General features: G+C 42.1%; 1 protein-coding gene across 2 annotated transcripts in view; it reads left to right on the forward strand.

The window, feature by feature from the left end:
- The window catches only part of INO80C (INO80 complex subunit C), a 30,475-nt gene extending 25,886 nt beyond the window's left edge, over window positions 1-4,589 (forward strand). For both annotated transcript variants that reach the window (XM_071455066.1, XM_071455060.1), the window contains one exon: window positions 3,864-4,589. In XM_071455066.1, the coding sequence (XP_071311167.1) occupies window positions 3,864-3,995 (132 nt within the window). In that variant the 3' untranslated portion in view covers window positions 3,996-4,589. The remainder of the gene's footprint in view (window positions 1-3,863) is intronic.
- The last annotated feature ends 12,755 nt before the right edge of the window (window positions 4,590-17,344 follow it).

Raw genomic sequence — 17,344 nt, forward strand, 5'->3', positions numbered from 1 at the left:
AAACCCCAACCTTGTTATCACTGCTCTCAAACTTTGCCTCAAACAAATCAGCCTGAAACAGACACTTGGCATAGACTGTTGAGAATTTCAGATACCTCTATGCTTCAGAGCTGGAAGTTGAAGTTTGGCAGATGTATAGCCTTTGTGTCACAGATGGGCTCTTTTACATGTTTTTGTTAAAGAAAGAGGAGAAAGGGAAAAAACACCAAACCACATTTGACTTAGATACAGTTTGCACATACTCCAGAAAGTCTTGGTAGTTGCAATTTGGTGCCTGAATTCCCTAAGGTAGCTGTTGACACAAAACAGGAGTAAAGTCATTGAATTCTGCCCAGCAAAAATTTCGCATCTCCTGTTGAAACTGTTCCTATGTTTCATGAATAATTTTACTTACAACAACACAGGTATTAGTTACAGCATATCTTTTCACTTTTCACCTTTTAACCAGTGATTTATTTTGCAGAAGTCTGTGCATTTCTTACAATTGAAATGAATGGGAATGTTGGATTTTGGAAAAAAAATGCTTAAGTAATGGTTACACTGAATAGATACACTAATGAAAACTTTGTAATATCAAAGAGCCTTGCACCGAATTTCTGTGTCACTTCCCTGTCACTTCCCAGTTTAATCTGCTTCTCACCCATAGAGCTCTAGCCCTAGTAGCACCTTCACAGGCTTGATATCACCTCCTGGAGATGTCCTTAAAGGTACATATTTGTTATGCAGGTTAGCATACCACCCTGCATTCTGTGCACTGAATTAGGCAAAAAGTCCTTATTAGAACAGAAAATGGGTGAGCACTTAACTAAGGGCTGCCTTATAGTGAATATTTAGTGTAAGGCATCAAAGAATAGCTATAGCTCCAACTGTAATCCTGCACATCCAAGCATTTGATCTTGATTTGGTAGCATATATTTTCTTAGACTTTATTTTTTAAGTAACACATTTAAATGAGGCATCTATGAGGTGGCATGTGTCCAGCCTGTGCCTCTGAATGTGGTTTGGAAAGGCAGTGAGTTGCTCAGATAAAGGTTGGTAACCATTGGTGTTCAAGAGGGAGTGGAAAAGCAATATCTCCCTCACACATGAACTGGCAGACAGCAAATGGAAGAGAATGCTCACAAACCCAGGGAAGGTAATTCCCTCCAGCCAGACAGACTCCTGCCCCATCTCCAAGGAACCAGATAATGCTTTCCAGCACTAACCTTTGATGTATTTCAAAACTAATGAGTCATTGCACCTATAGTGAGCTGATGGTGCAGGGTATAGATGAGAGTGGAGACCACATCCCTACCAGTGAAAGGTCAGTTAAACCTTAGGAAATTCTCTCAGTTCCTCAGCTTTTCTTTACCAGCACCTCTTTTCCATCAGTGATTTAAGTACTGTAACTATTCTAGCTTAGTATAGATACTCTCTATACAAATCCATTCAGTGCTGCTTTTGTTTTCTTTTCTTCTCTTTCCACTTTTTCCCCTTTATTTTCCATCCTCTAATTGCATTGTGAGTCGAGTTTCCTATTTTACCTGGCCTGAAAGGTTTCTCCAGACTATGATAAAATTACCACATTTAAAAAACCCCTTTGTTATTAAAATAGCTGAGACAGTGTGCCCTTTAAATTGCTAGGCTAGAAATGTTTCATAAGAAGCACTAAATATGCTTTCAAGATCATGTCCTAGTAGGAGCATATGTGGGACAATAGAATATTGTAGAAATGTGGTATTAGAAAAATGCCCCTGTATTTTCTGTGTAAAATATAAAAGCATTTGTGTAAGAATATATTTTCTGTGGGAATGCTGGATTCCCCTTGTGGGGGGGGGAAAGTATTCCTTAGCATTACCCATTTAGGGAAGAATTAAATTGTCTACTAGGTACAAAAAGAGAAGTGTATTAAAACATTCTCAATCAGCATACTTGCTCTCATATTAGATGCCACAATTAAATTCTACTGATCTCTTCTCTTTCTGTGTGTAGCACAAATGGAATTAAATTTACCAATGGTCTCAGCAGAACAGCCAATTTATATTTGTAAGGCAGCCTAGAATTCTAAAGCTATTATATGCTGTATTGACACTGCAAAATAAACCTATTATTTCCAAACTTGCAAAATGAATATTTAGATATTTTAACATTCAAAACAGAGTAATTTATTGTAAAGCAGATTAAAAAAAATCCAAAAAAACAAGAAGCCCAAACCTTCAAATGTTACCATTTCTCTTCCTTTTCTGAAAATGGATCAGACCTGTTACTATAGAAACAGATTGAGATACCTAGTTTATTGTACTTTAAGAGCATGTCTCCATGGCCTTTGATTTAGTTTTTAAACATGACAGAGTTTTTTCTTTGCAAATTCATCTTAATTTTATATTCTAATCTCTAATTATTGCTGGAGTATTGGTAAAGTTTGTTTTCAAGCTGAAGCCATGGCATGAATGGCTGGTTATGATACATGAGTGTCTGCAAACACTACAGCCCAATACATAATACCAGAACAGTCAAGAGCTGCCATAATATTTTTAACTTAGATCAGTGCACAATACAAATTGCAGATATTGCTTGGTTACTCTATTACAGAATTATGCACATTTGAAAAGCAGTCTAATTGCTTAGCTTTTTCTTACATGAGGCCAGATGTAAAGAGTGAAATAAAAGTAAATTTATACCTGCTGTATAAATTTATACCTCCTAATGTTCTAACTTTGCCATTTGTTTGAAACTTAATTGATGGCTTGAACTGTTAGCTGACTACATTTAATTAACCTGGCAGCATTTCTTTGTAAAGAAAACAAAGCTACAAATAACACTAAATTTTCCAAGTCATATCAGACCAAATGATTGGCTGGACTGTTACCATGGTCAACAGGTGCTTTCCAACATAAAAATGTAGAAACCTCTGCACTATCACTGTGTGGCATGGGGGACTACTCCAACTCTTTCTGGCCTTTCCTATTTTTAGTATCAATGCCTTGAGGGATCTCAACTGCCTGTGCCTTGCAGCCTGCCACCATCTCGTGCTAAAGAAAGGCACAGAAGACACTTTTGGAGCCTTGGCAGGCACTTGGTCATCCAATGCTGAAGAGGCAGGGATTGTCCTGGAGGCTGAGTGTGGAGAGGCAATGCCCTGATGCCTGCCTTCCCCCAGTGCAGCCTCCTGGCCTACCCCTGAGCTCAGCCAAGCTCCAGGTTTCTGTAGCAACAAGGAAGGGGAGAGGATAGAAGGAAACTGGCACCACTCCCAGGCACCCAGGGTCCAAATATAGCAGAGGATACGAGCATAGCCCAGGGTGAGCTGGCCAGGCTGCTATCCTGAAAGCAGGCATCTGGAGCAAACCACAATGCTGGGTTCAAATCTCTTATCAGTTCAGTCACAGAACCATAAGCTGAGACTCCCTAGCTTTAACAACCACTTTAAAGTAAATTAAAAGCTAAGTTGTATGCAGCAAGAGAAAGGCAGTCCAAAGCTATCAGAGCACCCATAATTCAGCCTCTTTGTGGGTAATTTATTGGCAACAGCCTGACTCTTTGGAGAGCTGCCTTGAGAGAGACTGCACAAGGCACAGAGTTGCTAGGGTGAGTTTAGAGAGTTGAGGAATTTCTTTTGCACTGTGTTTTATAGGAAGCTTACTTCAGCCCTCTGTTATGTTTAATGCATTTCTAATCTGATTTTGTAGGGGGTCGGTTAACTTCTCATAAGTCCTCACATGAGAAGAAAGAAAAAAAAGACTTGTGGCCATGTGGTAGAACAGCAGTGCTGTTGTTAGGAAGAGAAACTCACTGCTTTGTGGTCTTGTGATTAAGTTACTTATTTTGCTATTATGATTAGAAATTTTATTTGAATGATATCTCTGCCATTGTTTCTTTTTCAGGCAAATTACACAGACCCACAGAGCAAGCTAAGATTTAGTACTATCGAAGAATTTGCCTATATTCGGATGCTCCCTTCAGATGTGGTTACAGGATACCTGGCTCTAAGGAAAGCAACAAGTATTGTTTCCTGAACAGACTAAATATTCTTGCATATTGCTTGTGAACAGTGCTCATTTGGAGTATCATGGTGGAAACTGACCGTGGGACTGAGATTTTTTAAAACTACCCATGGATTTTTACATCTGGAAGTAGTTGATGATACAGGCATTTGAAGAACATATGGATTTAATTTTCACAAATGCTGATATTTGTTAGTTTCCCAATTTGTTAGCAATTTAGTTTGGTGAACAGAATAACTTAGACCGTAAGGATATGTATCTGTACTAAAATGTCTCATGTACTATAATTTATATTAATTTCTGTAAAGACAGGATTTCATCTCCACCCTGTATATTTTATGTACTACCCTGGCTCAGAAGAAACTGTCGTTTGATTTAAGGAAAAGGTAACAAGATATCCAAATGTCTAAACCTGCCTTACCAGATGTGCTTGCCACTTGACTATGAAGTTGTCCCATCTGTAAAATGAAGCTAAAATACCCAGCAAGTGCTGCTGTTGTGTGACTTTTCAGGGTTCTGTGGCACTGTGGAAATGAAGACATAAATGTTTGTATTTAATTAACTGCCAACATAAATAAAGTTGGACTCAAACTTGCTTGTAAAATACATTGCTTGTTACGTGTTCATCTGTGAACATGTGTAACAGGATCCAGTCAAATCACTGTGTAACTCTTAATCATGACAGTTTTTGAGTGCTTCATTTTACAGCCTAAATATTCTTCTACCTTTCCTAGTGATTACAGTATTTATATTAATTAGTATGAAGAAAGTACTAATTTCCCAGTGTTTAAAAAAAAAAGGTAAGAAGCAGGAGTTCCACTCTCCATTGGCATTCTGACACCCAGATGGCCTTCAGCAAGGCAAGACCTTCTACATTAGAACACTGAATTTAGCACCATGAGACACCAAAAGAATACTTGAGAGCAACAGAACATTGTCATACTTTAGAAGAAGGAGACTCTAAGAAAGTTTGGACTCTTGCTGGGGGAATGGCTGACAGGTACATGCCAACACTCCAGCATAAGAATGACCATGACCTCCTGAAACTAAGTCTAGGGGCAAAGGGGCAGAGGGTTTTCTGCTTATTCTTTCTTTCTGTCTTCTTTCTTATGACAAGCTACTGTCTTCCCACTTCTGAGTCTTTGTCCCAGCCTTAAACTCTTGCTAGGTAGTAATCTGGACTCCAAGTTCAGTCTCAGCTGTACCTAGCCCCTAGTTACACAGCCTTCACTCCCACACTCCATCAACAGTCCTGTAGTGGTGGCACTAGAACTGGCCACTTGCTGTGGGAATGCTCTTGCCCCACGTGCAAAACTGCCCAGTGGAACACTGGTGCCATAGTTAGTCCTGGACTCCCCAGGTCCCTGGGGAGGTGAGGTGCTGGTCAGGACACAGCACTCCTGACTCAGCAAACTCCACCATCCATCAGGATCTTGTGCAAGGCACACTCTTCTCTTTGCCTGCACAAGCAGCACACAGTGGTGACTATTCAGTGTCTAAGATGTGTTTTGAATGCATTTTTCTATAGACATGATAGTAAAGATTTTTTTTTCTGATTGAAAGAATAAATATGCAGAGTGTATTAATGCTAGTTTAATTTCAACTCCAAAACAGGAAAAACAATAACTTTCATTGTTTAATGTAAGTTTGTGGGATTCATTCCTCAGTTTTTGTGATCTAATATTGCCAAAACCAAATTCTAGAAGTCTTTGACATGCTTACAATAGATCCTTCAAAGCCCTAGATATCTATAATGCTACAAGTGTATTACAGTACAAAAAAGAATAAGACAGGATATCTCTCTGTATGCCAACAAGCATCCAAGCCACATTCTCTTTGCATTGAGTTTTATAATGGATATTTTAAATTTACATTACATAGCAAACATGTGTTTATATGATAAGCTTAACACTGATATGCAAAGGAAACACATAGAACTGCTGTAAGATCATTTTTGTTTTAAATAAGCAGACAGCAGCTCAGAAAATCGATTTCACAAGCTTGTACTCTCCCACAAATATTTTTAACATTCTTTGGGAATGACTGTGTAGGAGCCCAGGCTCCTCCACTGTCAGAAGTGTTCCTTGCACTCCTGCACTCTATATAAAGATGTTGCTTCTCAGCTAATTTCTCCCATGCAGTGTTTATACATTCTATTTTCAAAATCTGTCTCGCTGAATGAATCAGCATCAGAAAATCAAATACAGCTTAAATTTGGCAAAAAACTCTTCTCTCAATGCTCTGTGCCCATATGATGGCAATGAGAGTCCCTTTTCTTCCCTTCCATATTTCTTCCCTTGTTGGCTTTTTGTTCCTAGTCAGTAGTACCTCCCTTTTACTCATTAGGTTGTGCAATGGTCTAGCCAAGAGTGATGAATCAGCCACCAGCACCATTCAGCATTATATCAATCAACAACAGCTTTCTATGTGGAACAATCAAACCATGTTTCATTTAGCAGGAAGCTGAGGACACAACAGATCTAGTGGCCAGCATGTGCGATGGCATTCAGTCCTGCTGGGTTCCTTTGGAATTCTACTCCCATCAGTGCCTTCTATGAGAGAACTGAGCAGTACCTCCCTTGCTTTATTTAAGAGAAAATATGTATGAGTGAAAAGCTTACCTGTGCCACAGAGCGGTTTTAAAGTGTTTTATTGACAGTTTTAGAAGAAGTAAAAATTGAGAAGTACATTTATGTGTAAAAGTACTTACAGGATATTATCTAGATAATCATACATGAGTTGAATTAAAATTGAGAAGAGGACAAAAGGGAAGCTTTTAAAAGAGAAACAGCAATGAATACCATTTGAATCTTGGGGAGAATGTGTTTTGGCTAATAGCACTGCCATATCACTGAAGCAAAAGCCAGCAGTCAGGGTGAGGAGTAATCTGTTAGAGTACAACCATTACTGAGTGGGAAGTATCCCCTGAGTGCATTACTTCACACAGACCATGGATGGTTCAGCCTCACACACGTTTGCATTGTGATGTTCCCGATCATTCCCCTCTAAGGGCCTGCAGCACACCAGTTGCTAGGTGCCCACAGAAATCCCACTGCCATTAATGAGAGGTGAGCTTGTCCTGCAGCTCTCAAGGTGCAGTCCAACTGGCAGAGCTTTAGCCTCAGTCTTGTTGGCAGGTGGAAAGCACGTTTTCCATGCCTCATTTACCCTATCCCAGAGGCCAAGTTCCTGTTTTCCTGTGCAGCTTCCTGCCCAGCACACGCCCCTGGCCCAGTAAACACTGGAGATGGGAGTTGTCTCCAGCCTACCGTGGGGTTTTCTGTTTTTGTTCAAGACTGCAGTAGCTTTGGGTGGATCTGCTTGCCCCCAAGGCCAAGACAAAGCAGGCAGCTGTTGCCCCAGGGCAGCAGAATCACCATAGCTGAACTGCCTGGTGTGGCCCCAGTGCTGAGCTGGGGCAGGGGCTGGGCCCGTGGGGCCAGGGACTGCAGAACCAACTGCTCCCAAGGGAAGGGATCTGCTGGGAGCTGTGACAGGAATGAAGCAATCACAGCCACAGCTGCTGCCTCTGTGCTCTTCAGAGGAAGGGAAAACAGGGTGCTGGAGCTCCATGGCTCTTCCCTTGATTATTCACTGCTGTTTCAAAATGCAGGTGTGTGCCCATGGAAACTTCCTGCCCCAGCACTTCCCTCTGCTGCATCTGAAATAAGAATGACCTTGGCCTCACATCCTAGAAAGCTGAAAAATTCAATTGAGAGAGGCCTTGGGCCAGCTCATTTTGGAGCCCCTCCATTTCACTGTCCTGTATTTCTTGGCTTTCTCCCATCATAGTGTTCTAGATCCCTATGGAATTGCTATATATGGGCTTCCGTGGAGGACAGGAGGAGAAGTCATACTCAAGGAGATGTGCCTTAATCTCCTTTGACAGAGGAAAATTAAAGTAAGCAAAGGGGAGGGTTTTTTACTATTGCAAAATATCAAACTGAAAATTAACCAGTATAAGCTTAAAAAGGTTTTTCCAAGTCCACCCTGTTCAGAAAAAAAGCTTGAAAATCATGATTACAATCATTTTCCTGAAGGGCTAAGTAATCTTTAATAAATTCATGCAACAGTAATTTATTACTAGAAAACTAACCAATGGATTTTAAGGTCTCTTATAATTTCTAATAATGTGTGTGGCTTACATTCTCAAATAGCACATAGTTTTTCTTCCTGAATCACTTCAAGAAAGGAGAGTTCCACAGACTTGATGTCAGGTTTCAGGAGGAAAACCCGGACTTAGTGCTCATTTAAACAAGAGTCAAGTGGTATCTGTATTGTTACTGAACATTCAGTCACACTATGGTGGTCATACCACTAATACTACAAGTCAAGAAATTCCTTCATTATTCTCTTTTTATAGTTAGTGCTCCCCAATGAAAGACCACTTTGTCTGTGGTCTGTGGATGGGTGGAACATAATAAAATAATACATCTTCAGGCAAGAAAAACATTTCAAGTCCATTTGGTATCTGTAAGTATTGCTTGGCTGTTTTTTGTATTACCTGAGAAGCTTAACAAACCCAGTATTTTCAGGTGATTACACTACTGTAAATCACAGCCTACAGACAGCAATAGCACTAAGCTCTTGGGAGAGGTAATAACAACAACTAACAAACACTGTTTGAACTACTGTAGTGGTTTAGTGCTGCCTGTGTAATTGCACATGGTTTATGACTTATGAGGTCACTTGTACAGACCACTGCTGTCTCTTGACACTGTAGTCTAAAATCAATAATCTCTACACAAAAAGCATAGAACTAGTGGCCTAGACAGTAAGCTGGGGCTGGCTGTGTTTTCTGTTTACCAGTGTGTTCTCCTGTGGGCAAGAGCTCCTCTCAGGTATTACATGCTGACTGCTGTGGATACTTGACTGCAGCATTGCACCCAGCATTGCAGCCCAGGAAACTGCATCTGCCTCATGGAGTGCCTGAAGCCTTCTCCAATGTCCCCAGTCTGGGATGTCAACACTACCCATGCCTCAAGTGCAGAAATCGTTTACAAGTCAGAGCCCATGTGAACAGTGTCCCTTTTCTCAGCGAGTCTTGAAGCCAAAGCACAGTTTGGTAAAGGAGAAGACAGCTGCCTACCTGTGCATGGGAAGAAAGTGTTTCCTGCCTCATCATATAGAAATAAATGGGGTTTGTGTGCATTCAGTGCTGCTGTACAGAGCTGATAAATGTACAGCAATGAACCCTTGTGGGCAGAGAGGCAGGCCTGGTCTGCTTGGGTGATGCCTGGTGTGAGTTGGGCACTGAGCAAGCAAGGGTAATAGGGAGTTTTTGAATTTTTGCTGAAATCCCACTTATATCCTGGGGAGCAGCAGCTTCTCTCAATTCTCTTCTCCCAGGAGGAAGAAATGCCTTTAAAAGGACACCATAAATACACGTACATTGCCTACATACTGTGTGTCTGGTCATTAGTTCCATGACTAATGGATAAAGACAATGCAAAGGGGACAGAATTAAGGATCTTTAAATAAATTGTCTGTGGGCCCAAATCTTGTTCTTGCAGCGGAGGCAGTGTGGGATCTGATAATAACCTTAATGAAGAAGAATCTCAGGAATTTCAGCAAGATTTGGACATAGACTAAGGTGGAAGGACTGGAAGTAGGACTGTAGAAGCAATTGCCCTGACAATATAAGGCTATGTTGAAGAGAAATCATTTATAGAACACTCTGTGGTGTGATCTGTAATCCTCTGAAGTAATACATACAGCATTATGGTGGCCTTAATATTTGAAATAAAGAATATAAATAGAGCTTAAATGACCACTTCAAACTGTGCCTTTTAAGAAGGTGTATATATGTCATAGTTGGTGATGTGAAGTCAATGGCTGACATCAGTCTCATGTGCACAAGTGGCAGCAGCTAATAGGCACAAACCTTATTCTCCTCCAAATAAAGTGGCTTGTGTTACTGAAACTGGTGGTAAAGCACAATCAACCAAAGATTTCTGGCCTCTAACAACCAAGAATTAATTTGGTATGCTTCATCTCTTCTACCAGGCTGTACAAAATCAGAGAGCTAAGAAATAAGTACCAGCAACTCCTTTCCAGTGTTATGTGAGCCCTTCCCATGAGCTATGCAAACTGAGAATTACCATCACCATTTTAGTGAGGTACAAGGTGTTCTGTGTCCATGGGTTTGGCCCATGCCTCCTGAACCCTTGGGAAACAGCACATTGACCCCCACTGTGAAACAGCCCTGAAACACGTGAAACAGCCTTCTCCACATGGGTATAATTTACCTAATTATGAATTGGAAGCCAGATTCTCTGTGGACCTTGAAATGTCCTTCTGAAGCATCACACTGGGACAGGGAGTGCAAATGCCATTCTTCCTGTACATTTCCTGTATACAATGCCACTGGGACACACAGACTTCTCCAGAGCCTTTAGGCAGTAACTGTCACCCCAAGGTCTGCTTATATCTTTCATGAACAGTAGGCATAAGCCACAGGGATGATTTCTGGCAGAAGCAGTGGAATCCTGCTCTTCCACCTTTCACACACATGCCTTGCTCCCTGCACTTCACAGATTCTTGGTTAATCCCTCCAACTCTATGAATCGGGATTGCACCCACTGCAAAACAGTTACACACAACCCTGGAAGTTCAGACATGCCCCAGAGAATGGGAGAGCTTCTTTCAATCTGTTAGCTGAAAGAAAGAAGCTGAAAGATGAGAGGACCAGGCTGGGTGCAGGGAAGCATCCTCACCCTGGGTGGTGGGGTAAGGAGAACAGGAGCTGCAGCAGCTGCAGCAGCATCCCTGCTGTACTTCAAACAAAGGCAGTAGCCTACAACAGCCTTTTTGCAGATGCAGTCTGGAAGAGCTGCCTCGGCTGCTGGGGGACAGACCTGGCACTGAGCTGCTCAGTTCTGCTGAGGCTGACATGCCTCTGGGCATGCTGAAAGGCAGGAGCTTCAGCTAGCTTGGTAACACCAATTCATCCAGTCAGCAGCCCTGTGAGGATAGAGGAATGCAGATTTGGGCATAGGCTGTCTAAACTCCAGCCCAGATTCTATTGGGGATCTGCAGCTCTCTGAAGATTTGGGAATCAGTCTTACCAGTTCAGTGCATTTTGACTCAACACCTTTATCATCTGACCAGCTCACACAACACACACTTCTGGTCACCAGAAGGCACATGGTGTTGCGCCCAGCACTGGATCTGAAGTGGTGAAACATGAGCATTAGAGAAACAAAGAAAATAAATTAGGTCAGACAAGGGTCCTCTTATCATTCTCCCAGAACTTCTTTGCCTCTGAGGCCATGTCCCCATTACCTTCATGATCTGTGCTGCACTACCCTCTACCTCCAGCTTTTGCCAACTTGACATGGATAAGACATGGACAAGGTTAAAAATCCTGTGCTACCGCATACATTTCTAAGGAGTTCTCAAAAGACAACCTGAATCCAGCAGTAAGGTGGGTTCTAAAGGAACTCCTTTTTACCTCTGTACCGCTATGGGTGGTAAAGTTTTGGCAAGGGGAGGGCTGCAGGCATGGCAGCTGTTGGAAGGGGTTCAGGGGCTGTTAGGACTCATAAGAATTACAGAATTGTAGTTCCCTGAACCCCTACAAATGAATGTTTGAAGTAGCAGCTGGCTTTTTGGGTCATACAGAAAGAGAGACTTTATTTTGTCCTAAATAGCACATAGGAGTTTGATCAAGTACTAATTATATCTGAGGCCATGAAGTAATAATCTCCAAGGCATAATTAGTAACAGCACCTTCCCTGGGAGATGTGATTCCCTCCATCTCTCACTTCCCCTCCCTGTTCCAACAAACCCAATAAGCAATCAACCAAAACCCTTCACAAACCACAACTCTGTGATGTTCATCTTAAGAATGAGGACTGAAAAATACATGACTGATTTAATAAAAGGAAAGAGTTTATACAGAGTGCCTAGAATTCACCTGCAGATCTGCAGAAACTGCCTGCTGAAAAGAGAAAAGAAGCACTAGAAGAAGAAAACTCCCAAGTGAAAAGCAAGAAGAAATGCTGAAACCACAAGAAGAAAGCTAATGGCCCATGTTGCCAAAAAATACAGACTTCTACAGAGGATAAACAAAATGCCAGGGTGGGGCAAAGCCAGAAGCTTCACCTGAAAATAAAAAATGTCTTGCCATGGGGCCAACCAGCTGTCCTAATGCAGGACAAGCATACTTCAGCAAGTGTAATTCTCCTGCCCAAGGCTTGCAGTTACCACTTGAGAAATTTAAACCTTCTTAAGTAAATAAAGAAAAAGACACATGCACACACTCCAGGCTCATTAAAACCCTCCAGGCTTCACTCAAGAAGGCACATGGACACTTATTCTGTTCTTTTAGTGTTCCTGTACTTATTCTATTATTTTCCTGCCAACTTGTCTAGATAGGGATATTTGTCACACTGTAACTATATCTACAAACCCCGAGTCTAAATGTACGTACAAATCCTGAGTGTAAATATATACATTGTAAAGACTTGGCCAGGAACTTAATAGTGCATGAGCACTTCAGGCTTATCTCTAGGTAAGGACTTCCATTTGATGCTGCTAAAAGTAATTCTCATCTAGACCAGCCCACATCCGGAGCCGTGCATGCACCAACCTCCGACCTTGGCCTCAGGCTCCTGTGGGAAGCAGTTCTGGGGATGGCACAGTGATCATAGTCACAAGAGTGACAGGGTTTACTGGAAGATTTATTTTTCTTTGCTCCAGCTTCATTCACATCTCCATAAAGAACCCCCCCACATGACATTTTTAATGGTACGTGTCATATAAAACAACATGACTGGAAAAAGCATCTGCATGACATAGGGTTACACCTTATAAATAATTTATTGTAGTTAAGCAAAAGCTAGGGGTTAAACTTTGATTTTGTTTGCTAAAATCAATATAATACCTGAAGCTGCTAATAAGTCACTAAGAGCTATTCAAGAGTCTGCCTATTATAAGAAATGTTGCTAGGACCAGGACACTCAAGCAATTTATGGCCATCTCAGTTATCTGGGGAAAGGTGAAATGGGTCTAATGTTCTTGAAGTTTTGTGGGGTTTTGAGAAATCCAGACATGTATTTTAATATTTGGAAAATCCTGAGATCAGCAAGACTATCGTCTGCAGGATTTAACCACAACTTGAACCTACCTCCTAGCAAGACTGAAAGTCTTAAAATTGCTATTAAAAAAAAAAACACCAGCAACAAAATACCCCACCAAATAACCCCAACCAAGCAAACTAAAAGACCCAAAACAAAACACAATTTTTCTTCTAAAAATGTACACATAATAATGGGATTTGTGCTGTAAAACATTTATCTTTAAATGATAGAGTAGAATATCATAATTCATGCTCTCTTCAAAACCAAGCTAACTGGATGTGTCACAGTGACTGATTTAAGTAACTTGCAGCTTTTCGCCCACTTGTCTGCAATGTGTGAGAGAGGTGAGAACATCTGAAAGGCTCTGCAAGACTCATAGGCTCAGAAAGCTCTCCTGCCTTCTAGATGGTCCTGTCACCCAGCTACCATTACATCTACCTCTCATGGTGGAGTACTTTTTAAACATGAGTTATGTGGTTCAACAAAGAGGTGCTGCATGTACACAGCAGTGGTTTTTGCTGTCGGGCACAGTCTTCAAAGTTTAGCATTTCCTCTCTTGTTACTTGTCCTTCTACATTTGAAATTCAGGAAAAATGGGAATGCAGGCCCAACTCTTCACAATATTTGAGATTTTTAATTGAGGGGGACATTGAAACAGCTCCAACACTGTTAGCAGGGACTTCCAACTAAAACATAATACACAATGACTTCCCTTTCGATGTAAGAATCAATCATGTCAAGCACTCAGATTTACACATCCCGTCATATGTACTAATCTACCACCACCATATCTGCTTTACACATTTCTAGTATTTACTTTGGCTTCCTACATCCTCTGTTAATCAAGTCTTATTTTTTCCATGACACAGGCAGCTGTCTTGAACTTTTCTAGAAGCTTATTACGACACACTCTCCTTTGGAAATCAAATCATGGATGCACAGCTAATGCAATAGCTACAGTAGAGTCACTGCTCATTAAAAAGTGCAAATAGATGGATTGTGCTGTGTGGTGCAGCAGTGCTGTGGCAGCAATACAGCACTGCTCCAAAATGAGAGAAAAACCTGGAAATGTTAAAGCCATTTATGGCACTTATCTCCAACAAGGACACTAATTTCAGGTAATTGGAACAAAGAACACAGTGTACTTTACTCTTTTTTAATCTTTCTGCTTCTAGACTGGGCAAATTAACATTGTTTTCTTACCACAAACCTCTGGAGACATCATAGTTTAAGAATGTTTTTCTGAACTCTCACGCTAAAAAGCAATCAAGCAGCTACTGAGCTTTGCAAGAAGGGGGTGGCATCTTGGTTCATAAATCCACCTTAAAATAAATTTTCCTGCAGGGAGCCAGGCTGGGTGAACTGAGGCTAGACAGAAGCACTGCAAAATCTTCTCCCCTCCATCCAGAGCCAGTGCAGCTCACTAAAGCCAGTATTTCACATGCACCATACTGATGAGCTTAGATTAAAAGACATCCACTCCTCTTCAGCATGCCTTATCATTATCTAAACACCATATGCTGACAAGAAAAGTAGAGAGGCATGATGTCCCTCTCTCCTCCTTCTCCATACAGGGGGACTGCTTCTATTCCAGAAAGCTGGCCGGCTGCCTGCTGTCCTAGCCCAGTCCCAGTGCAGCAATGCGTGATGGAAGTTGCCCAAAACTTCAGTGATTGGAACCCTACCACAGAAAAAATGTATGTGCATGGCTAAGAGGGAGAGGAACAGAAAAAGGAAAGAAACATGACTGTCATCCAATCTGCAACACATTTCTCTAGAGAAAAGTAATTTTTCAAATATATTAACCATTATATTTGACTTTTTTTTTTTCCCTTCATCGTGGCTAAGTTTTAGTGGAGCAAAGCTTTAGTTCGTTTCTGAGAAAGGAAGCAGAGGTTTGCTGCCTTGGCAGGGGCAGTGGAAGGGGAAAAACCGAGAAAATACCCTTTGAACTTTTCCAGCAGGCTCACACAGGACTGCCCGCCAAACCCACCCCAAGCCGAGAGGCTGCGGGGCAGATCCAGTGCTGTAACGCGTCTGTGGGAACCTCCCAGAACACACGGATGCCGGCCTTGCTATCTGCCAGACAGATACGTTTCCGGGGAAAACCCGTCCCTTCCCCCGCTTCCGTGCCTCCCGGCTGCCGTGGAGCGCGGTTCGGAGCCTCGGCAGCGCCGAGCCCCGGAGCAGCGCCCGCAGCCCGGCCGGGCACAGCGAGGGCCCCGCTCCCCGCTCCGGGCGCTGGCGCACCGCCACATTCCCCGCTGGCAGGGCACTCCAGGAAGCGAGCTGTTTGCCTTGGACACGGGCACAGGGACACACACACACATACATGCGCGCAGGTGGCTCCGTCCCTTGCGACACAGGGTCAGGCTTGCTGCAAAGGCTCCTGCTTTCCGCAGTTGTTCCTCTAGGGATCAGGAAACGGGGTGAAAAGCACACCCCTTGTTGGAATTACATTCTCGGGATGTCCACTCTGTGGGTGCAGCTCCGTGGTGTTTCTTGATAAATCAGCCCAGGCCCCCAACAACATTTTCTGGTAGCAAAATTTCATTTCTGTACTACATTGGGGGACATTACAACCCAGACTTTGAAGCCACTTTGTGGCTAACAGAGTACCTGTGCCCTGAAGTAGGAACTCCCTGACTGAAAGTTATGCTTGCTAAGATGTAGGGCACCTCTGGATGTGTGCAGTTTTGACTATGAACTGTTTCTCAGCTGGTTTTGTCTCTTGATTTTTGGTGTAGCACCAATTTTAATGTGTTTGCTGCCATCTTTTACCTGTTGGTATTTTCCTCCTGTGGGAGAAAGTATCAATGTTTTAAACATACTTGAGGGAAAAACAGAAACTGAGCTGTCTCAGCAACAGGGTCTGTTTCCTTTTCTGGATGGTCTACACATGCTTCATTGCTTTTAGTATTATTATTCTGAATAAAATTAAATGGAGACCCCTACCTGCCAGGCCTGAGGCAAGCAATTCATGGCTTGAATTGGCCACCACACGTCCGACACTGCTCGTAATAATGATTTTTCTTTGCCAGCACTGTTTGATTAAGATGCAGGATGGAGATGCTCCAATTAATGGTGGCAAATGCTGTATGAAAAGGCAAATTTCAGAAAGGGAAACAAAGCACAGTTCTTCCAAGTGGGGACCGGGTGAAGCAAGGCTTCAGAGCTCAGCCTCAGTGGTTGCTTCCCTCCTATTTCCGTCTGCAGCCTCTTTGGCCAACATGAGGGGTGATTCACAACTTGGAGCTTGTGTCCCCTCACCCCCCATCTCTTTTTCATCACTGGTCTGGCAGGGGAAAGGCTTCCCACATGATCCTTGAGCCAAATCCTGCTGGAACTGCAGTTGTCTCATGGTGGTTTCATCCCAAGTATCTTAGCTGCCTTCTGTAGTTAGGAACTGCTCACATTTTCTGTTTTCTTAGTAGAATGCATCTATTGATCGGCACAGTGAATCTGAGACTGGGAGCAGGATTATGGCCAGAGGAACAAAAAGTCCAGTATTGCACAATTGGTTCACAAATTTTCCAAAGATTTCATTTGTAATGCCCTCCTGGAGTTAAAGCAAATCCACTGCCAAGTACAGTAACTGAAGTATTCAGTAAGGGTAATTTGTTGTACTTGATACTTCTGACCACAAATGGATAACATTTCTTACAGTCTTTTCTGATGACCATGTGGTGAAGAGGTTCAGAAAAATCATTTTTTTGCCTACGGCTTGCTGGTACCAACATCTCCAAGAATTTTTGTTCAGGATTCAAATATGCTGTGTGACTGGTCACTGGTGTTAAACAATATGGTTTCTATTCCCTACCCAGATTCTTATAGAGGCCAGGACTATCTGGAAAATATAAAAAGGCTCTGAAAGGAGGGAGAGAGTAAATTTTAGAAAATTCAGCAGTCTTCCCTCCTCTTGCAAAAGAAAGTACCTCATATAAACCTGGACATGTGCAGTTCAGACTTGAAAATACCCACCTTCTTTCTGTGCTTGCAGATACACCTTCCAAGATGATGTTTTATTCAAGACATCTACTCCAAATCCTTCCTTGTACATGTATACTTCGATTTTTTTATTGCAAAATGTGCAAACAGGTGAATTTACTGCTTTGAAATATAAATGCCAACTTGAAGGTTCACAGAAATGCTTACTTTCATATGGCACATACTTCAAACTGCTTTACACATTTACTGGTTCTCTGAATGGGGTTGTCTGCTTTATATCATGGTGTGGCTGGCTAAGTACAGCACTTAGGTGTGTAAGGGGCACAAGAG

The sequence above is a fragment of the Agelaius tricolor genome, unplaced genomic scaffold (assembly GCF_023055355.1).
Source record: "Agelaius tricolor isolate 1412-34295 unplaced genomic scaffold, bAgeTri1.0.p SCAF_2, whole genome shotgun sequence".
NCBI classification, from domain to species: Eukaryota; Metazoa; Chordata; class Aves; order Passeriformes; family Icteridae; genus Agelaius; species Agelaius tricolor.